Raw genomic sequence first — 23,611 nt, 5'->3', positions numbered from 1 at the left:
AAAAAAAAAAAAAAAAAGTTCTCACTGAATTGAAGTCTGTCTCTTACTATTGTTTCTATCTTGTTGTATCTCTAAGTCATTAAAAACAAATGTAAATCCTCTTTCACTTGAAATCTTTTATGTTTTAGATTTTTCTGTACTTCGTTTTCCCTTTCTTCACTGTTTCTATAGACACTGACATATGAAGTCCTTTCTAAAGAGCATGACCCCCTTCTTCAGCTATCTTTATTACTTTGAATTTTCCTAGTATGAAATGCTATTGAGTCCCCTGTGTTGGGTAAGGCACAAAAAAGTTTAATTTAAATGCATACCTAAAATTATTTTCACTTTAAAAATTAATATTTCAAACTGTGAGTTACCTAAACATACTGGCTACCAACTTCAAATCAGGTGAGCTGTTGCTCAAGCATAGCAAAATCTTCTTATAAATGTACATACTTATATGAAAACTCCGTAAGTTCAGACTTGATCATTTTTAATATTATTTAAACACAGGTTTAGCATTACTAATCTGAAAATCCAAAATCTGAAATGCTTGAAAATCCAAAACTTTTTGAACACTGATATGATACCACAAATGGAAAATTTGCACCCAATCTCATGTGATAGAGTACGGTCCAAATTTTGTTTCATGCACACAATTATTGAAAATATCGTATAAAATTACCTTTAGGCTATATGTAAAAAGTATATATGAAACGTAAGTGAATTTCCTGTTTAAACTTGGGTCCCATCCCCAAGATATCTCATCATACATATGCAAATATTCCAAAACCTGAAAAAATCTAAAATCTGAAACACTTCTGGTCCCAAGCATTTTGGATAAGGAATACTCAAGCTATAATTAATTGCCTTAGTTGTCCCTAATGTATAAGAGTCAAATGTTCACACAAAATGTTACATGTTAACTAAAAATTTCAATAAACATAAAATACCTTTCTATAAAGTTCTGCTCTGCAGTTTATTTAAAAAGAGGATGAATTGTAAATTCTCAAATTATACAGATAATTATTATTCTCTTTCTAGCTGACAACTTCCACCCAAAGTCAAACAAAAAAACAAAGTCAAAAACTCTCAAGTTTCAAGGCATTTTAGGAATATGATTTCAGCAAGGTCCTGAGATGAACTGAATAATCTATTTCAAGATCTTCACTTTTAAAATCAGTAGAAGCTACCTATGACATTTCATAAATACTTAGACTATTAAGCAGTTCATAAAATACTCAATTGAGTACTTGCCACACAGCATGTTTTCAAAAGTTAACATCATCTAAATTACACTGACGAAATCATTAACTATGCACACACACTTACCCAAGACTCATGGTATAACACTGTTAGTAGATACATTGCATAATCATAATTCTGCCTCTTTAAAGGACACCTATTAAGGAGAAAGAAGGAGAAGTCAAAATTCTAAAAACTCAGTATATAGAATGATTTGCAAAATACACAATCTACTAAATACAGAAGATAATGTTTTCAGGTATTCCTTCTCTGCTTTTAGGAAAACTGTTTTTGGAATAAAAATACTCTTTGTAGCTCATTACTTGAAGAAGCTAAATACTGGTGTTATTTTAACTTAATTTCAAGTATCTCTTTGTTTTCATTAGTAATGGAGTTATATTGTATACAATAATAGCTTTACACTCCCCCCACCACACTGCTTTTTAGATGGAGTATCGCTCTTGTTGCCCAGACTGGTGGGCAATGGTGCCATCTGGGCTCACCGCAACCTCCACCTCCTGGGTTTAAGTGATTCTCCTGTCTCAACCTCCCGAGTGGCTGGGATTACAGGCATGCACCACCACACCTGGTTAATTTTTCTATTTTTAGTAGAGACAGAGTTTCTCCATGCTGGTCAGGCTGGTCCCCAACTCCCGACCTCAGGTGATCCACCTGCCTCGGCCTCCCAAGGTGCGGAGATTACAGGTGTGAGCCACAGCACCTGGTCCACTACTTTTACTATGATTGTGTCCAATACAAGTTCCCTTCACCATCTCAGTGCCAACAATCTGCCAGATAGCATGAACATATCTGATGAGCTCACCTAAAAAGTAGATACAGGGCTAGGCATGGTAGCTCATTGTAATCCCAGAGGGCAAAGGGGGAGCGTTGCTTGAGGGCAGAGTTTGAGACCAGCTTAGTCAGCACAGCAAAACCCTGTTTCTACAAAAAGTAAAAACTTAGCCAGACATGGGGGTGCACACCTGTAGTCCTAGCTACTTGGGAAACTGAGGCAGGAGACTGCATAAGCCCAGGAGTTCAAGGCTTCAGTGAGCTATGACTGTGCCATTGACCTCCAGCCTAGGTGACAGAGTGAGACTCTATCTCTAAAAAAATTTAAAAATAAAAAATAAAAATAAGTAGCTACAGAAAGATGATAGATGCCAATCTAAATGTTAATCTTGATTTTCCTAGAGCTGATTCTTTTAAAAATGAGTTACACTACACAATGCTGTGCTGTTGCTGCTGTGTTGAAAATGGAACTAATAACCTAAAACTAGGTAAAACTTCTACATACATGAGATGACACACTGAGCTTTAAGCATAATAAAATAATGTAGAAAAAGATACAATTACTTCTAATTTCTTTAAATGTCAAAGAAATCCATCATATGACAAATAACTTCAACTGTACTGCTTACTCTGTACTTACATTTAAGTCCTCTACTCTAAATAGTTGTTAACCATAAAACATTCATACACTCACACTTGTAAAAGTAGCTAAAGAAAAAAAAATGCCTGGAAACTGAAGTGTTCTGTTAATTAAAAAAAAAAAAGGCAAAAAGGCAACATTGTTGGGTACTCACAGAATAAACGATAGCATTTTAAAGGCATCTTTTTAAGTTGTATGAACTAAAAAAAGCCAACATTATCTAAAGATAGTAAAAGGACTATTCCTAATGTATTTCAAATCCTTCTCCCATATGAACAAACCATGGTCCCAAGCTTTTTCTGCCTCCACACTGTTGCAATCTCTGCATGTGTGTCAGGCTCCTTCTTCCCACCGCTGCAAATCCTGAGACCTAATCGATATTTACACCTCCGAATGCTTTCAAACTGAGATAGGCAGGAAGAAAGCAGATCGACCCACTTATCTCTAAAAGTGGGTCTTTCATATTTTGTCATAAATTAAAAATAGCTAAAGTATAATTCTAAAAATAAAATAGGCATTTAGTAAAAACACCAATAACCTTTCTTTACTTCAAATAAAAATGACCCAATTTATAAATTCATATGTTATAAATTTAATACTGCCTTTACAAGCATCTGTCCTGGCTCTGAAAATTTTGACTATTTAGAAATGTGCCTTGACCAATTTCCACATAGATCATTAATAATATTTCTGAACTATAAGATTTTTATATGCTTTGAATGTGTAAAAGCCTGTTTAAGCATTAATCACTAGCAAATCACTTTTTTCTTCTGATATCTCTCTTGAGTCTTATATACATGGATATATTAAAATCAAGGTTAAAAATAACATTAAATTAGCTAAGCATGCCTCTGCATAAAGATCACAGCAATAGTAGGCTAGTGTGAGGATATTAAAAATATGAATGAGAGAACTCAGTAAGAAAAGGCTATCCTCTCCCCCATCTTCAATATAATTTCTTTAAAAAGGACTGCCAAGGAACTAGAGGACAATAAGGAAACACGTGTGACTAGTTGGCTGAACTTTTTTCCCCTTACCTATCTGTTTTGATGGTAAGCACGTCCGTGGTCTTGCAGTATCGCTCTCCTACGAGTTTAATTAATTTCTTCTTTGCATGGTCATCTAAATTCAAACTGGAAAGCTTTATCTTAAAAATAAGAAAACTTATTAGAAAAAATAATTTCATATACTTTGTTCAGTGAAAAAAAAAGTAGCAATGTGATTCCTATTAACATTAAATCCACTAAAAAGGAGCTATATAGAGCAAGCCGTTGGGACACATTATAAACCCTGATCTTACTCATGGAAAAAAAAAAATTAGGGGGAAAGGGAACATACTGTTGGAAGTTCTTTGAAAGTTCTGGCCATCAGAGCCTTCCCTGAAGAACTAATGACATGTCGGCTAAATAAATAAAATTATGGTGCTTATGAGCAGCACTAATAGAATTAAACTCAATTAGTGTTAGTAAAGTTGGAATATAGAAATAAATAGATAAAACATAAGGGCTTTAAGAAATTTCTGTCATGCAATTATGAGACTTGTATCATTACAACAAGTTCTACCATGCAATTATGAGACCTGCAAAACTGCAACAAGCTTTTTAAAAAAGCTACAGACATCTCATGGAAGCTGGAATACAGCACCAGAGAAGGATCCAAACACTTGAAAAAATTTCGTTCAATGTTTCTCAAAATGTTAACACTAGTCCCATAGGTTAAGAATTTTTTTAAAAGGCTCTTTCTGTTGAAAATGTTTAGGAAATGCTGAGGTCAATATGCTAATATGCTAATAGGCATCTTGAAATTTCAAAATGCAGTGTTGATATGTAATGATTCTCAAATTTATTTCACCTCAGATTCCACTTTTCAAGGGACAGTTCACAACACTAGTCTTCCTTAGACATATACTGGGAAGTGCTACACCAAATGAATACACTTTTTAATTTGCAGAGAATAAGGGCATGGACTAAAGGTGTCTAGAGATGAATATGTTTGATACAAGAAGATAGGTTAGGTTAGACACCAGAATTCAATTAAATAAGGTATAGATTATTCTTCCATGGAGAGTATTGATAATAAAAAAGGGCTGTAACTATCTGAAGAAGAAAAACAGCTAAATAGAATTTTGAAATCCATTTGGTTTTCTGTAGCTTCAATAACCCTACGCTTCCCTCAAGACTTCATAGTATAGCAGCCTATTTATTTTCCCATTTTTTTTCCCCACTGAATTGAAACTCTTGAGGGCAAGAATGATGTCTATCTCGTTCTTGGCACTGGTCTAACTCTTAAAATGCATGCAACAAATATTTGCTAAGTAAACACATAAATTTTTAAAAGGGAGGATATATTGTTTTTTTAAAGCATTTTGAGTTTTTGTATTCGTATTTCGTTTTTCAACTAGACAAAATAGATAAATATAAATGCAGTCTTAAAAAGAACTCCTCATGCCTGTAATCCCAGCTCTTTGGGAGGCTGAGGCGGGTGGATCATGAGGTCAAGAGATCTGAGACCATCCTGGCCAACATGGTGAAACCCCATCTCTACTAAAAATACAAAGATTAGCTGGGTGTGGTGGTGGGTGCCTGTAGTTCTAGCTGCTTTGGGAGGGAAAGGCAGGAGAATCTCTTGAACCCAGAAGGCGGAGGTTGCAGTGGGCCCAGATCGTGCCATGAGACTCCGTCAAAAAAAAAAAAAAAAAAAAAAAGAACTCAAGTAGTATGAATACTGAATATTTAACTCTCAATCCAATAAAATGTTTATATGTTGTTAGACAATGTGAATGTGAATCACCAGTTTTCTAGAAAGAGAACGTATCAACTACCAGGTTACTGACTTGATAGGTAAAATAAGCCATTTTATACTCTGATTAAAAACAATATGAAGAATTTTTTACAAAAAATAAAATATACCTTTATTATGATTATGAATATACAAATATATGTATATATGCATGTATACAGAAGGAGTAAGGAGAGAAAAATGAATAGTTTTTACATTAGGATAGTGAGAATGTCCTGATCTTGCCTTTTAAAACACCCTTCAATGAAATCATAATAATGCTTAACAATGAATTTAAAAGTTTCAAAAACTTAAGTATTCTAGTTTTTTATATAAGAAGTGGTCCAAAAAGAGGAAGTAATGCTGATCATTACTATAACAATGTAATGTAAGCTCAAATTCACATTCATTTAAAACTCCATTAACGGTTTAATGTTCAGAAACTATACAGAGTTTATGCCAAAAATCATAAATATTTCAGATACAGCTGTGTGGTGCACTCACGCCACCTGGTAGCACTCAAAGGCACTGCAACATCGTAGTCTTTAACCTGGGATCATACTTCAAAGGCTGAGTGGCATTCACTGTCTTTTATCAAAATTCAAAATACTTAGATATTTTGCCTTCAATTGATACATTTCAAAGAATCAACATAATACTATTAACATTATCCCCAAAATAATGCTGACATTTCAAATCAAAGGAGGTTTTGGTTACACACACACACACACACACACACACACACATATTTAAATGCCTATATTTTAACACAAAAAGAGCTACATAAATTGGGAAATGTCTAAACTTGTGAAATATTTTCTCTATATGCAAGTATGATGTGGTTAGTTAAAGAATGCTGGTATTACATATAAGACAAGAATTGGTTTGATTTGTAGATTTGCCATTTAATATGTTACCTCATACGAATCATTTTATCTCCCCAAGACTCAGTTTCCTCAGGAACACTTAATTCCAGAATTTTTGTCAGAAATGAGATTAATAAAAGAGACACTTTTGAAGTTATACATAAATGTTTTTTTAATCCTAAACTACTTTTATGACTATCAAAATTTTTTGTGAATTAAAAATTTGAGTATGTCCAATAATAGTTTATAACAGTTGTCTACCTTCACAATATTGCTTTAATCATGCTGGACTGCATGTGCTTTAGGCCATCTGTTTAACCTATGTTTACCTTTAAACTACACGGCACATCCAGGACACCGCCACTGAGCCTCAACAGCCAGCAGGTGGAGTACAGTCTAGCAGGGCAGACACAAGTCAGCAGAAGGGGTACAAGGGAGCAATGAAGGCATCACAGGCTAGCATGAGGCACAGAGGACAAGAGGAAAAGTGTGATTTAAGAAGTGAGATCTGGTGCCGTCCTTCATATAAAGCAATGAGATTATTTTTGTGTGAAATAAAATAGGCAAACTTACAACCAGTAGGGACATCAGATCTCAATTCTATGATTGAAGACAGGCCCACAAAACGTGAGGTGAGTAACATGAATCAGGATCTAGGTTTTCTGACTCTCAGTTCAGAGATTTTTCAACACACAACAGAGCTCAACAACTGTTGGTTGTGGTTGTTACCATTATTATGAAAAATAGGTAACATTTAATATGTTCTTAAAAATATGAATCTGGAATGACATTATGGCTGAACTTTCAGTTCTTTTTTTCTGTTATTGGGATTTTTGAAATTTTATACAGTAAACATATACTATCTGTGATTTAAAAATAGCTTCAATTGAAGAACTTAAGTATATTGTTGTAATATTTCAACTGTTCTATAAAATAAAAAAAGGTTGGGAAGCTTCATAATTCACTTCAAAAAGATGATACAGGCTGGATGCAGTGGCTCATGCCTGTAATCCTAGAACTTTGAGAGGCCAAGGTGGGCAGATCACTTGAGGTCAGGAGTTTGAGACCAGCCTGGCCAACATGGTGAAACCCTATCTCTACTAAAAATACAAAAATTAGTCAGGTGTGGTAGAGCATGACTATAAGCCCAGCTACTTGGGAGGCTGAAGCAGGAGAATCACTTGAACTCAGGGAGGTGGAGGCTGCAGTGAGCCAAGACTGTGCCACTGCATTCCAGCCTGGGCCACTGCATTCCAGCCTGGGCAACAGGGCAAGGCCCTGTCTCAAAAAATAAAATTATACTTAAAAAAAATTTTTTAAAAGATGGTACAACCCTGATACTGAAACCTAGCAAAGAAAGACAACTACGAATCAAACGGCAGTATCACTGAAGAAAATGGAAAATTCCAGAAATTAGAGATTATTTGCTAGTATATAACGTAAAAATGACTGCATAGATTTTCAACACATTTTTGCAGTGTACTTCGAATGTTCTGCCTTAAAATACAGGCTACTCAGAGAACAAAAGTTAATATTTTGAGGGTCCCAGGAGGCACCTCAAAGAGGTAGCAGTCATCTTCTAGACAAATCAAAAAAGCACATTAGTCAGGGTTCCTTGGACAAATGCTGATTCTAGGAATGGGACAGGGAAAGAGCCCAGAGCATTCTGAAGTGCTTAAAAAAAACAAATGATGGGGGTATGGCAAAGGAACAGAAGAACCAGCGGAAAAAGTTCTCAATGGCTAAACTCAAAACAATTTGAGCAAACAAACAACCTTTTATTAGATTATAACACAGAGTATAAAATAAATGTTCATGAGTCCATACTGACATAATAAATGATTAAATAAATACAGGAGAATGAACAAATTTGCCATATAAGAGGATTGTAAATAATTTATGTGACACTTCAAAGAAGTGGAGCATACCTCCTGATCCTTAAGTGTGGGCTCTGCATAGTAACTTTCTTCTGAAGAGTATGGTATGGAAAGGAGGGGAGGAAGTATAATTTTGTGGTGAAGAAAATGGACAAATACTACCTCAGCCAGGTGATCAAGATTAGCATCATCACTGACAAATCATGGCCGGCGCAGTGGCTCACTGCCTGTAATCCCAGCACTTGGGAAGGCTAAGGTAGGAGGCTCACCTGAGCCCAGGAGTTCGAGACCAGCCCTGGCAACATGGCAAAACCTCGTCTCTACAAAAAATACAAAAATTAGCTGGCTGTGGTGGCTTGTGCTTGCAGTCCCAACTACTGGCAAGGTGAAGGTGGGAGGATCACTAACTAGAGCCTAGGAAGGTTGAGGCTGCAGTTAGCCATGATTGTGCCAGTGCACTCCAGCCTAAATGACAGAATGAGATCCTGTCTCAAACAAAACAAATAATCTTATTAGCCTATACTCTTGATATAATGTGATGAGAATGGCATTTTTTATTTCTGGGGTTTTTCTCCCCAAAACAAGTTGAAAGACATTCTATAAAATATACAACTAGTACTTCTCAAAACTGTTAAGGTCATTAAAAACAAGTCTGAGAAACATCACACCCAAGAGAAACCTAAGAAGTTATGATGACTAAACATAATGTAGTAAACTGGATGGGATTCTTGAACAGAAAAGAGGTATTAGAAAAAAAAAAAGAAAAGAAAATCTGAACAAAGTAGGGACTTTAACAACAATAAATTCAATATTGATTCAGTATCAATATTAATTCACTAGCTGTGACAAACACACTACAGTATATTTTAAGATGTTTACAACAGGAGACCCTGGGTATGAAATATATAGGAATTCTCTACTATTCTTGGAAACTTTCTGTAAATTAAAAACCATTCTAAAATAAAAATTTGAATTAAAAAAGTGTATCAGGTAACTGTTCCATGACTGCTGTGTAAAAAGATATGCCATGTGTACCAAGATTTCTTTGACAAAGAAACAGTGGTTTCAAATATGAAATTAGAAGTTACAAGGGCAGACACTTGGAAGTGCAATGGCATGTGGCATGGTCCAGGTGAGTAAGGGCAGGGATCTGATGCTTCTCCAAAGCAACACGGCATCCGGACAAATGATCCTAAGTAAAATTCTAGCACAGCAAATCAGCAGTAGAACAAACGAATGATACATCATGAACTGACCAGGGTTCAGAAATGCATCAGAATACTGAAATCCTATTAATTAATTTACGACTTCAATAATTCAAAGGAGGTAATTTCATAAACGTTAGCAATCTAAGAATAGGATATACCATTAACATAATAAAGACCATTATCTCACTGAAATCCCACTTCACACTTGAGGTTAAACACTAGATGCACAGCCAATTAAAAGTATGAAACAGCATAAGGGACTAAAGAAATATGATTTCAGAAATTTAAAAGACAAAAAGAAAAACAAGCTGCGGATACTTGTAAAGGGGAATTAAAACTACCATTATTTATCAATTATTTCTCGTGAAATTTCTGAAAGAATCAACTGAAAAGTCCTAGCATCCAGATTATGGTCTGTAAACACCATTGTCCACTGGCAGAAATGGCTGATTCCAGGTCTGGGATAAGAAAGTCATGAAAAGGAGCCTGAGCCATCTTGTGTTAAAATACAAGGAAACATTCAAATGCTAATGGGACTGTAACAAAAGGACAGAGGAATCAACTTAAAAGAGTTGCCACTGGCCAAATTTAAGAGATATACTTCGAGGATCAAAAAAAAAATAATAATGATTTTACTTGATATCCACCCACATATTACTTGTTCAAGGGAAAAGCAAAACAACGACAAAAAACTTCATAGAGTAATGATTAGGCTGTCAGCTTCTTAGCCAAGTGCTCAATTTCAGCAAACTGAGAATGAGGCAACCAGACTTTACATGCCCCGATGCAATATAAAATACATAGCAACATCTATACAGTATTCTTGCCAAATATATTTAACTAGAATCTTATCAGTCCTTTAAATCTAACATCCAGGTTATGTGAAATACAGGAGATAAAGAAATAAGGTAAATGACATCCAGATGCAACGAGGCAAATTCAGAAGGTAGGAAATGCTACAGGATAAAATAGCTGTCTGTTTAACAAGTCAAATTCATCAGGGAGAAGGGAGGGAAGTGGAGTTGTCTGCCCTTCCATATAACATAAGATACATCACAACCAAATACAATGGTCTTTGACTGGATTTTGGCTTCAATAAAAGAGCTTAAAAAATACCATTTTGTAAGGTAACAGGGAAAATTTGAGTGTGGAGTAGATATTTTAGATGATATTTGAGAATTATTGACAGTTTTGTTACATGTGTTAATAGTATTGGAATTAAACATCTCCTTAATTCTTAAAGAAAACACACTGAAGTATTTGAGTGTGGAACATTATGTGTCAGAAATGTTAAGGTACTTAGATGTATATATGTGTGTATGAAGCAAATCTGTCAAAATATTAATTACTAAATCAAGATGCCATGTGAGTTGGGTGTTTATTATACTAGCCTGTTTCTACTTCTCCATACATTTGAAAATTTTCATAATAAAAAATTTTAAAAAGGGAATTTGGTAAAGCAGCCAAGTCAAAAGTTAAAAGACAACCATAAAATTTTTGACAAAGGTGCCAATGCCATTCAATGGAGAAAGAATAGTCTTTTCAACAAACAGTACTGGATCAACACGCAAAAGAAATGCAAAAGAATGAAGCTGGACCCTGGCTTCACTCTCTATCCAGTTTTGTCTCCACAGGTTCCACATTTGTGGATTCAACCAACCGTAGATTGAAAATATTCAGAAAAAATAAGAATACAACAATAAAAATAATGCATATTTTAAAAATACAGTGTATTTTTAAATACAACTATTTATATACCATTTGCATTGTATTGGCCATTATAAATAATCTAGAAATGACTTAAAGTACATGGGAGAATGTACTAGGTTATATTCAATAGTCAAATGCTATGCCATTTTATATCAGGGACTTGAGCATCCACACATCTAAGTATCTGCAAACCAATCCCAAACGGACACTCAGAAACAACTCTATGATAGTTAACAAAAAATAGGTCATAGACCTAAATGTATGAGCTAAAACTATAAAACTCTTAGGAGAAAAAACAAGAGTGAATCTTTATGACTTTGAATAAGACTATGATTTCTTACATGTGACACCAAAAGCACAAGAGACAAAAGAAAAAATACAGTTATACGCAGCTTAACAATGATTTTTGACAAACACATGGCTAGGTGATTTTGTCACGTACAAACATCAGGGTGTACTTACACAATCCTAGATGGTATAGCCTATTACACACCTAGACTACATGGTATAGTCAACCGCTCCTAGACTACAAACCTGTGTAGCATGTTGCTGTACTGAATACTGTAAGCAATTGTAACACAATTATATTTGTGTATTTAAGCATATCCAAACATAGAAAAAGTACAGTGAATATACAGTATTATAGTCTCTTAGGACCACTGCTGTATATGTGTTTATCATTGACCAAAACATCATTACGCAGCACATGACTTACATAAATTGGACTTCATCAAAATTAAAACTTTGGTGCTTAAAAAAGGACACCATCTAGAAAGTAAGAGAATGACCCAAAGAATGGAACAAAATGTTGGCAAATCATGTATCTGAGAAGGGGCTGGTATCCAGAATACATAAAATACAACTCCACAATCAAAAGATAAACAACCAATTAAAAAATGGGCCAAGGATTTGAACAGGCATTTCTCCAAACATATACAAACAGTCAATAAGCACATGAAAAGGTGGTTATTAGGGAGACACAAATCAAAACTACAATGAGATACTTTCATGACATCAGAATGGCTAAAACTAAAAGACAGGTAATAATAACCATTAGTGAGGATGTGAAGAAACAGAAAGCCTCAAACTTGCTGATGAAATTGTAAAACAGTATAGCCACTTTGAAAAACAGTTTGGCAGTTCCTCGGAATGTTAAGTATGGAGGTGCCATGCAACTCAGTCATTCCAGTGCTAGATATACACCCAAGAGAACTGAAAAACATGTCTACACAAAACCCTGTACATGAATGTTCAACAGCCTTATTCATAATAGCCAAAAAGTAGATACAACCCAAATGTCCACCAACTGATGAATGGGTAAATAAAATGTGTATATTCACAAATTATAGGCAATAAAAAGAGATAAAATAATACATGCTACCACATGTGACACCTACTGAAAACATTACACTAAGTGAAAGAAAACATATTGCATGGTTCCATTTCTATAACATGTGAAGAATAGGAAAATCTATAGAGACAGAAAGTAGACTAGTGAGTGAAAGGGGCTTGAGGATGGTTGAGGGGTGAATTCTACAGCAAGTGAACTATGTCTCAATAAAGCCATTATTAAAAAGAAACAATGGCCTAGCGGTGGCTCACAATTGTAATCCCAGCACTTTAGGAGGCCAATGCAGGGAGATTGCCTGAGTCCAGGAATTTGAGACCAGCCTGGGCACCATGGCAAAACCCTGTCTCTACAAAAATACAAAAAATTAGCCACGCATGGTGGCACACACCTGCAGTCCGAGCTACTGCTCAGGAGGCTGAGATGGGAGGATCACTTGAACCCAGAAGGCAGAGGTTGCAGTGGGCCAAGATCGAGCCACTGCACTCTAGCCCAGGCGACAGAGTGAGACCCTGTCTCAAAAAAAAAAAAAAGTATCCAAGAAATCAGTATACCATCAAAATGGGCAAATGACAAAAATAAGTATTTTGCAAAAGAATAAATCCTCAACCTCACTAGTATTTAAAGACATACAAATTTTAAATAAGATCAATTTTTTATCTATCAAGTTGATAGGTAATATGTAGGTTGGTGAGAGCACAGGAAAGCAAGCCTTCTCACAATCTGCTGGTGGTGTTATATTTTTTTACATTTCTTGCAGGAATTTTACAATATATATCAACAAACTTCAAGGACTATATCCTTTGGCCTCACAGTTCTCCTTTCAGGAAGTCATCTTAGGAACACCATTAGAAATACATACAAATATTAATACCTAAGGATATTCATTAAAACATTTTTCTAACAAAGAAAACCACGAAAAAGGCTAAAGGTTCCATAACACAGGTAACTTAAATAAATTATGACTTTGGGAGGCTGATACGGGTGGATTACCTGAGGTCAGGAGTTTGAGACCGGCCTGACCAACACGGAGAAACCCTATCTCTACTAGATATACAAAAATTAGTCAAGCGTGGTGGTACACAACTGTAATCCCAGCTACTCAGGAGGCTGAGGCAGGAGAATCGCTTGAACCCAGGAGGTGGAAGTTGTGGTGAGCTGAGATTGTGCAACCACACTCCAGTCTGGGCAACAGGAATGGAACTCCATCTCAAAAAATAAAAAAATTCTAGTAGATCTATATTATGAAATTATTTATATATCACACTTCAGTCTCAGAAAAAAGGCTAAGTTTGAAGTGATCAACATTACACCCCCAGACTCGAACATTGTCTTGGTACGTACAGTCTCTCATTTCTACATTACTCTATGTAGTCATTAAAATTAAATTAAGTTGGGTGCAGTGGCTCACACCTGTAATTCCAGTGCTTTGGGAGGCCGAAGTGGGAAGATCGCTGGAGCCCAGGAGTTTAAGAACAGCCTGGGCAACAAAATGAGACCCTGTATCTATAAAAATTTTAGGAAATTGGCTGGGCATGGTGTCTCACACCTGTAGTCCCAGCCACTTTGGAGGATGAGGCAGGACAATTAATTGAGCCCAGGAATTGGAGGCCACATTGAGCTATGTTAGTGCCCCTAGTCTCCAGCTACGAGACCCTATCTCAAAAAAATTCAAACTAAAATTAAATTAAATAATGTTTACTATTATTGGGAAATGTTTAGTTAATTCTTATTGTTCAGTAAGAAAGAACAGACTGATGAACACACAGTATAATCCCATTAAGATACACAAAAGCAGGCTATGAATATATACTAAAATGAGCTACTATAGTTAACAGTGGTTACAAATGGTAGATTTACAGGCAATTTTATAATTTTTGTTTTCGAGAGGGAGTCTCACTCTGTCACCCAGGCTGGAGTGCAGTGGCCCAATCTCAGCTCACTGCAACTTCTGGTTCCTGGGTTCAAGTGATTCTCCTACCTCAGCCTCCTAAACAGCTGGGATTACTGGCATGTGTCACCATGCCCAGCTAATTTTTTGTATTTTTAGTAGAGATGTGGTTTTACCATGTTGGCCAGGCTGATCTCGAACTCCTGACCTCAAGTGATCTACCCACTTCAGCCTCCCAAAGTGCTGAGATTACAGGCATGAGCCACCGTGCCTAGCCTATAACTTAAAACTTGTATTGTTCAAAATTTCTGTGATAAATATTACAGTTTTATAATCACACATATCAAGTACATTTTTTTTTCTTTTTTCTTCTTTTATTTTTAGAGATGGGTTCTTGCTGTGTGGCCTAGGCTGGTGCCAAATTCCTGGGCTCAAGCAATTCTCCTACTGTGGCCTCCCAAAGTGCTGGGATTACAGGCGTGAGCCACTGTGCCCAGCCACCAAAGATATCTTTAAATAACGTATTAGAATGATTCTTATTTAAAACAAAACAAAAAACAAAAAAAAACTCTTACTCTTAAGACTACTACTCGTGCTTTGGGGTTCCGAACAGATAGTCCTGATGAAACATAATCACTGGTGTCAATTTCAATTGGAAAATGCTTCTCACATTTCTCATCACTGCCAAGTGCGGCTGGCCAGTCAGTGCAAAAATCTGAGAATAAAAGAAATAATTTCAATTACACTTTTGAAAGTAAATTCTCATTGTAATACATACTAGACAATGCCAAATTATTGAGATCATTGCCAGGTCATAAGAAAGAACAGATTCTCTTCTGCACTTTACATATATACCATCATCCCTTGTCCCTTTTTCTATTAGGTATATCCTAAATTAGGCAATTTAATTAAGGAGATTCTTTGGATATTTCAGGTTTGGTGGTAGTGGTATTTTCAGCTAAAGGAGAACTGTGTCTTGATGGAAGCTTATTGTAAGCTTTGCACATATCTGTTATGGGACAGTTTACTTCCTCCATACCAACTAAAAGCAAACAGTTCATAGTACCCAGAGCATTACTGTTTTCAAAAATGTAACAGAATATTACATTTATAATCTGTAACAGAATATTAATCACTAAAGGTTACTAAAGATCAGCTGAAAAAAAATGGGAAGCTCTCAAAAAGCCCTAAGAAGGAACGGAGATGCAGTCAACAACCACCTAGAAATCTGGCTGAATAGAACCTCAACTCAAACAGGTACAAAAGCCTAAGCCCTTAAATGGATTCTTCTAAGACTTATATTTCTCCTATGTGATTTCTATGTGCCAATGGGGCTAAATGGAAAGAAGAAAGCCTTGACCTCATATTGGAGCAAGACAGCATAGAGAGCAAGTGGACTTGGGTCTGAGACCTAGGCCACAACAGGAGCTCCAGCATTGTGAACATGCCTCTCTATCTCCATAACATAGAAGTACAAGCTCAGATCCCAAATACGGGGTGGAGGGGGGAAACTTAAAGGAAAAGAGGTAGCTCCCAGCATCCCCCAAGTATCACAGTGGATTTCATCTTGCCCTGTTTCAATCAGGTAGGTGTGGTAAAGAACTTTCAGCTTAAGATGAAAACTTCTGGCACTATCAGGCTGTCCACAATGGAAATCTCTTTTCTTAAACAGCCTCACTCTAAGAACAGCTAAAAGTAATTGGTTTCTTGGGTCAAACATATGAGACTGCAAGATCCATGCTTCCTCCAAAAAAGCATAACTGCAGAAGAGGCTGGTCATAATCACAGGCAGATGTGGGAGCTCTTCTAGGTGATAATCTAAGGGACAGTGATAAGTCCTTTGCCAATAACATTTCCCTGGGCTAACAATTTTGTTATAATAGGAACTATATTTAGCTCTCATTTAGGCTTTAAAATCAGAGTCGGCACAATGTCACTCTGGATTACAAAGACTCTCTGATATCTGGGACTAAATATGTTAGCAAATTAAGTATAGTTCACACCATTCCTTAAACATTCTGTTTAAAAGATCAATAGCCAGTTGCTTTGAGCGGAAAGAAGTGTCTGCAATTAAGGTCATTTTAACATTTAAAAAACATGAGCAGAGCAAGATTGTTGAGGCTAAATTTCATTCCCATCATGAACTTATTCCAATATCCTGCACTATGAGATGCATCACTGCCAAGCACTTTATAAGAGAGACCAGTATGGGGAATTTTGTGAGCTCTTGGGTTTGTACTAACTCTTTCATTTTTTTTTTTAAAAGAAACTGTGAATAAGTCATTTCAATCACCAAATGATAATTACAGTTTTCAAATTAAATTACCTAAATTATATGTCTAAAAACATAGCCAACTGGAAAGTACATAATAGTCTCCTATTAGCCTTTACTCATCGATAGAGCAATAGACAAGACTTTGGAAGACCTTGGTTTTTATTTAACTTCTGCCACTGATTATTAAAGTTTTGGTAAATTACCTAACTTTCCTGTGCTTCAGATTTTCCATCTGCAAATTAGATATTAAATCTGAACTGACCTACTTTGAAAGAAAACTGAGAAGAAGTACTTGAAAAGCCTTTGAGTTATATGGAAGACGCAATCTAAATCCAGAGGCTGGCAGAAGTGTAAAGGGATAGTTAAGGAAAGATTAAGACACTCGTTTACGTACAGTAAAATATAATGCCACTCTTCTGAATGTGCTGTATGAAAGTCTTTAATTTTTTTAAACTTATTTTTTATTTTTATGTTTTTTTGAGACAAGGTCTTGTTCTGTCATCCAGGCCCACCAGAGTAGCTGGGACCACAGACATGTGCCATCACACCCCAGCTAATTTTTAAATTTTTTTGTGTAGAGACATGATCTCACTATGTTGCTCAGGATGATCTCAAACTCCTGGGATCATGCAATCCTTTCTCCTCGGCCTCTCAAAGTGCTGCAGGACTAAAAGGGTGAGCCACCATGCCCTGTCAAAAGCCTTTCATTTAAAAATTAGGAAGTATTATAGAAATATTTTATTAAAATTACAAGTTTCTAGATCATAAACACAAATTTAAAAAGAAGAAACGCAATTTTTCACAGTTCAATGCCATTTATTAACTGGCTTTATAGAAGATCAAAGAGTGATACATGATTTGCGCCAAATGGGACATAGTTTGTTATTTTTTTTTTTTAATGTTTTGAGACAGGATCTCACTTTGTCACCTAGGCTGGCTGATTGTGCAGTGGCTCAATATGAGCTTGCTGCCACCTCAACCTCCTGAGTTCAAGCAATCCTCCTACCTCAGCCCCCCATATGTAGCTGGGGCTACAGGCACATGCCACCACATCCACGTGGGAGGTCAGTCAGGATGGTTGAAAAGATTGTAAAATTATAGAATATAGTCACAAACCCTCTTGGAAGGCCAAGAGGTTTGCACAGTTTCAATAGAAGTTTCGGCTGAAGGTAGCCTAATCCCCTTTACCTTTAGTTGATAAAGAAAAGCAAATAACTAGGGAATGTGAGGGAGTTTATCTGAATAACTTATTTACTTATGTGGTCCTAAAACTAAACTTTAATCTTTCATGGGCTGGATGGCCCTCTCTGTGGGAGGGTGACCAGATACATCACCCAAAAATGGTGTTTGCTTTAGGCCTTGGAACCTGGCCTTTAATCATAGATGTGTTGACTCAGAGCCTCTGTTATTAAACCTATACTAAATAAATGCCTAGAGCACCAGCTGGTCAGGGCCATGGCTGCTATCTCTCTCAGAAGTGTCTGTGAGTGGCCACAGACCCCCAGCCTGCTCCTTCACTGGAGATTTGTGTTTGAGTGAATTTGTTCATCTGTTGCTGGGTCAGGGTCTGCAGGTCAGACCCTGACAGCTGGTACCCACTTGTGAGGAGAGCTGTAATGGATTGAGGATCACGACAGAACCCCCGAAAATGTAGGTGAAAAGAGACTGCACAGTCAGTGAGTCAGTAAGTCACTGGTACTCACTTGGGATTACCAAGTTCGAGAAGAGGGGAGATTGTTCAGGCTAGAGTTTCATCATGGGACAACAGTTATCAGCTCAACAGAAGCAGTATATAAAAGTACTGAAACAGCTGCTTAAATCTAGTGGAACCTCAGTTTCACAGGCTCAATTAAGGGACCTAAGGCAAACTGTTGTCTTCCATAATCCATGCTTCCCAGCAGAAGTCACATTAGATTTAGAGATCTGGGAACAAGCAGGGAGAAATATTTTTATTTATTTATTATAGCATTTTAGGTTTTGGAGTACATCTGAAGAACATGGAAGATTGTTGCATAGGTACACACATGGTAATGTGATTTCCTGCCTTCCTCCCCATCACCTATATCTGGCATTTCTCCCCATTCTATCTCTTCCCAACTCCCCACCCCCACTGTCCCTCCCCTATTTCCCCCTGACTGACCCCAGTGTGTGATGCTCCCCTCCCTGTGTCCATGTGTTCTCATTGTTCAACACCCGCCTATGAGAACATGTAGTGTTTGATTTCCTGTTCTTGTGTCAGGTTGCTGAGAATGATGGTTTCCAGGTTCATCCATGTCCCTACAAAGGACACAAACTCATCGGTTTTGATGGCTGCATAATATTCCATGGTGTATATGTGCCACATTTTCCCTGTTCAGTCTATCATCGATGGGCATTTGGGTTGGCTCCAGGTCTTTGCTATTGTAAACTGTGCTGCAATGAACAATCGTGTGCACGTGTCCTTATAGTAGAACGATTTGTAATCCTTTGGATATATACCCAGTAATGGGATTGCTAGGTCAAATGGAGTTTGTGCAAAGGCAGCAGGTCCCAGTAACATCTCTAATGTTATGGGCTCTAGCTAGGATGGCTCTGGCCCTGTTATACACAAAAGAGCCTTAAGAAAGGGGAAGGAAAAAGAACTGTCACCTACTTTATCATCCTCGAGTCCCTCTGCCCCAGTATCACCCGACCAAAATAACAAAGAGAAAACAAAGGTCTTGCCTGAGTCGCCTCCTCCAATAAATAGGAAAAAGGACAACAAACATGCTCCAGCTATGGGACCCTGTCTTAAGCAAGTGGCATTAGAAGGGGAGCTCTTATCCTGCCCAGTAATGCAAGACTGACAAGGCAATCAGGTACATGAACCCGTTTCTTTTAACACTCATAAGGAGCTAAGAAAAAGCATTAAAGAAAACAGAGCTGCTAGCCCATTTATGAAAGGAATGATTGAGGCCTTGGCAGATCACTTCCATATGGCCCCACGGGACTGGTCAATGTTAGCTGAAACAACTTTGGAGCCTAGCCAATACCTTCTCCGGAAGGCAGAAAATGATGAGTTGTGCAAACAAGCCAACTGGAATCAGGCAGCTGGGCAAGACATAACAGCTGATATGCCCCAGGGGAGGGGTCTCCATGCCAACGTACAAGATTTTGATTCCCAGGCCTATGCTCAAGTGTCTTTATGCACTCTCAGGACTTGGAACCGGATTCCTGAAAGTGGAATTTCAGCATCTTTTGTAAATGTTTGAGAAGGGCCTCAGGAGCCACTTTTTGAGTTTATCAATAATTTAACCCAGGTAATTAAGAGACAAATTAGTCATGCCGAGGCTGTTGATAACTTTTTGTTGCAATTGGCTTTTGAAAATGCTAATGTAGATTGCCAGCAAGCAATGCAGGCAATCAGAGGAAAGGCAGCCACAGTCGGGGGGCTTATATGAGCATGTCAGCTGGTGGAAACTGAGACACACAAAGCCAAGATATTGGCTATGGCATTAAGGCCTCCAAAAATGAAAATGGAGAAAAACTCAAATTGTTTTCTATGCAGAGAGCCAGGTCATATGAACAGAGAATGCCCCCATAGTAGAAACCAAGGTAACTAGGGGAAAGAACCCCCTAGTTCTTTCTTTTTACATCTGTATGCCACTGATGTAAAAAGGGGAAACATTGGGCAAATCAACGTGGGTCAAAATTTGATAAAAATGGAAATCCCGTAAGTAACCAGGTGGGAAGCTTCATGAAGGGCTTACCCCAGGCCCTGCTTTACTCTGCCCCAATGAACTACTGCCAAAAGAAGGAGAAGACCCTAAAAGGGTTGCAACTGAGATCTGGGCCCCATTGCCTCTAGAACAGTGGGATTAGTCCTAGGGCAGTCTAGCCTGTCAAGTAAAGGAATTAATGTGCTCACTGGGGTAACCGACAGTGATTATCAAGGTGAGATACTGGTTATGATGGGATGTAAAGTTCTGCATATTCTTCCCCCCGATCAAAAATAGCTCAGTTACTGATTTTACCACATTGGGTCCCCAGTACCCATGGAAAGGAAAGGGGGAAGGGAAGTTTTAGAAGCACAAGAGCCACTGGAGTAAACTGGAATCAGTAAATCACTGATCAGAGACCCATGATTACCTTAAAAATTGGAAATAAGAATTTTACTGGCTTATTGGACACAAGGGTGGACATTTCATAAGTGATCAAAACCAGCCAGAAACTTGGCCTCATGTTACTCAGGAACAAAAAATTGTCAGAATCAGGGAAGCACACACAGCTAAGGAGACGATGCGCCCCCTAATATACTGCAATTCAGAAGGGAGAAGGGAAGTTATACAACCTTTAAACATGCCCATCCCTGTTAACCTTTGGGGGTGGGACCCATTCACCCAATGGTGGGGTCCCCTTTCTAATAATAGCCCCTGCAGACCCCTTTCTAATAATAGCCACTGTTAATATCCCTCCCCTTAACCCTGATGTGGCTCTTTGAAGATCCTATTTGGGTAGAACAGAGGCCTCTGAAGGGAGAGAAATTACTGAGAGCCCATGAATTAGGTGAACGAGCAATTAAAAGCTACACATGTAGAACCTTCAACCAGAACTTGGAATTTGCCAGTTTTCATCATTCCTAAAAATTCTGGCAAACGGAGACTTTTGCATGACTTATGGGCTATTAATGCTAAATTACAACCTATGGGACCTCTGCAACTGGGGCTCCCTTCCCCCATGGCAATTGCTCAAGACTGGCCTGTAATTGTTATTGACTTGAAAGACTGTTTTATACGATTTTTCTAGCAGAACAGGACAGATAAAAATTTGCATTTATATTACCAGCTATTAATGATGAAAGACCTGCTTGCAGATTTCATTGGAAAGTGCTGCCTCAAGGAATCTTCCTATGTGTCAGTATTAGGTAGATCTGGCTTTGCTCTCCAGTAGAAAAGAATTTCTCAATTGCATTATTCATTTCATGGATGATATTTTACCGGTAGCCCCAGTGGAGCCAGTAATTTTAAATTTATATAACTCTGTCATAAAGAACACAGTTAAGAGGTTTACTCATAGCACGTGAAAAAGTACAAATGTCCTCTCCTTGGAACTATCTTGGATACATACTTACTTCCCAAGCCTCAAAAGGTTAAGTTAAATACTCACAACTTACATACCTTAAATGATTACCAAAAATTTCTGGGTGATGTTAACTGGCTCCACCCCACCTTGGGGATTACTACAGGTAAGTTACGAAACCTGTTTTCTATCTTAAAAAGCAATACAGGCCAGGTGCAGTGGCTCATGTCTGTACTCCTAGCACTTTGGGAAGCCGAAGCGGACAGATCACGAGGTCAGGAGTTTGAGACCAACCTGGCTAATATGGTGAAACTCCATCTCAACTAAAAGTACAAAAATTAGCTGGGCATGGTGTCAGGCGCCTGTCTTCCCAGCCACTCAGGAGGCTGAGGCAGAAGAATCGAGTCAACCTGGGAAGTAGAGATTGCAGTGAGCTGAGATCATGTTACTGCACTCCAGCCTGGGTGACAGAGCAAGATTCCGTCTCAAAAAAAAAAAAAAAAAAAAGGCAATACAGCTCTGGATTCTCCTAGATATTTGACCCCTGCAGCTAAAAGAGAGATTGAGGAATAGAGCAAGCCATTTCTCACAAGCAGCTAGACAGCATAGATCTGCTCTATTCAGTTCAGCTGTTTGTCTTTCCTACCAAACACACCCCTACAGGGTAAACAGAACAAATGGTCCCAGAACAATTCCTAGAATGGGTTTTATGCTCACATACCGGGCCTAAAACGCTGTCCCCTTATATTCAGTTAATTAGTAATCTATTCAGGCCACAGATGATGCAGTCAGTTGCTAGGTTATGATCCTGATATCATCAGGATTCCTTTAAGTAAAAAGCAATTTGAAACAGTATTGACCTTATCAATGGAGAGTACAAATAGCACTCTCTGATTACACAGGACAGATAGAAAATGTCCTTCCTGCTGACAAACTCCTTCAGTTCTTATCTCATACTCCTGTGACCTCACCACTGTTTACTGATGGTTCAGTTAAACATGGAAAAGCGGCAGTCTGGTGGAGACCACATAATTCACTCACTCAATCTGGATTTACTAGCACTCAGAGAGCTGAGACTGGAGCTCTGATATTGGCATTGGAGACTTTTTCTGCTCAGCCCATCAATATAGTCAGTGACTCTGCTTACTCTGTATTTTTATTACAGAACCTTGACACAGCTCTGATAAAGAACTCACTCAAGCCCTCCCTGTTTGCACTATTTCTTCGGGTTCAACAATTGCTGGATCAACAAATACATCCTACTTTTATCACACACATTCGAGCCCACAGCTCACAGCCTGGCCCATTGGCTATGGCAATGAAGAAGCAGACCTACAAGTGATGACATCCTGCTTGACCAAGCCATACAATTGCATCAATTTTTCCACCAAAACTGGAGAAAATTAAACAATTTCAACTTACCCAAAGACTAAACAAATTATCCTGTAATGCCAGATTGCCAGCTCACGGGTACATCCCTTCCTTCAACAGGAGTTAACCCCAGATGACTAGAACCTAATCAGTATGGCAAACAGACATTATACACACCCCTGAATTTGGAAAATTAAGATATGTACATATATCTTTTGATACCAACACTTGTCTAGTTAGTGCACATGCTCTTTCTGAAGAGTCTACTCGATATATTATTAAACACCTTTTAACTTTTGCATTTGTGGGGCAGCCCACAAAAATTAAAACTGGTAATGGTCCAGCTTATGCCAGCTCATAATTTCAACAACTTGTCACACATGGAACACTCAACATTTCACAGGCATCCTGTATAACCCCCAAGGACAGGCCATAGTAGAATGTGCCCACCCCACCCTTAAAAATATGCTCAGAAAACAAAAAGGGGGGAGTATGAGCAAGGACCCTGCAATACTACTAGCACAAGCCTTATTTACCCTTAATTTTTAAAATTTAGATGACAAATTTCAATCAGCTGTAGAAAAGCACTTT

The 23,611-nt window shown here is 37.7% G+C and overlaps 1 protein-coding gene across 2 annotated transcripts in view; it reads right to left on the bottom strand.

Moving 5' to 3' along the window:
* Positions 1-23,611, bottom strand: part of MRPS35 (mitochondrial ribosomal protein S35) — a 50,412-nt gene that overhangs the window by 14,410 nt on the left and 12,391 nt on the right. The window contains exons 5-7 of one of the 2 annotated variants that reach the window (XM_017507079.2): positions 14,913-15,052; positions 3,697-3,806; positions 1,315-1,384 (exon numbers count right to left, since the gene is read on the bottom strand). In XM_017507079.2, coding sequence (XP_017362568.1) covers positions 1,315-1,384; positions 3,697-3,806; positions 14,913-15,052 — 320 coding nt within the window. The remainder of the gene's footprint in view (positions 1-1,314; positions 1,385-3,696; positions 3,807-14,912; positions 15,053-23,611) is intronic. The other variant, XM_017507080.2, reaches the window with a different exon arrangement.

The sequence above is a fragment of the Cebus imitator genome, unplaced genomic scaffold (genome assembly GCF_001604975.1).
Source record: "Cebus imitator isolate Cc_AM_T3 unplaced genomic scaffold, Cebus_imitator-1.0 Scaffold367, whole genome shotgun sequence".
Lineage (NCBI taxonomy): Eukaryota > Metazoa > Chordata > Mammalia > Primates > Cebidae > Cebus > Cebus imitator.
Note: the sequence above shows the minus strand (reverse complement) of the source record. Positions and strands in the feature narration are given on the sequence as shown.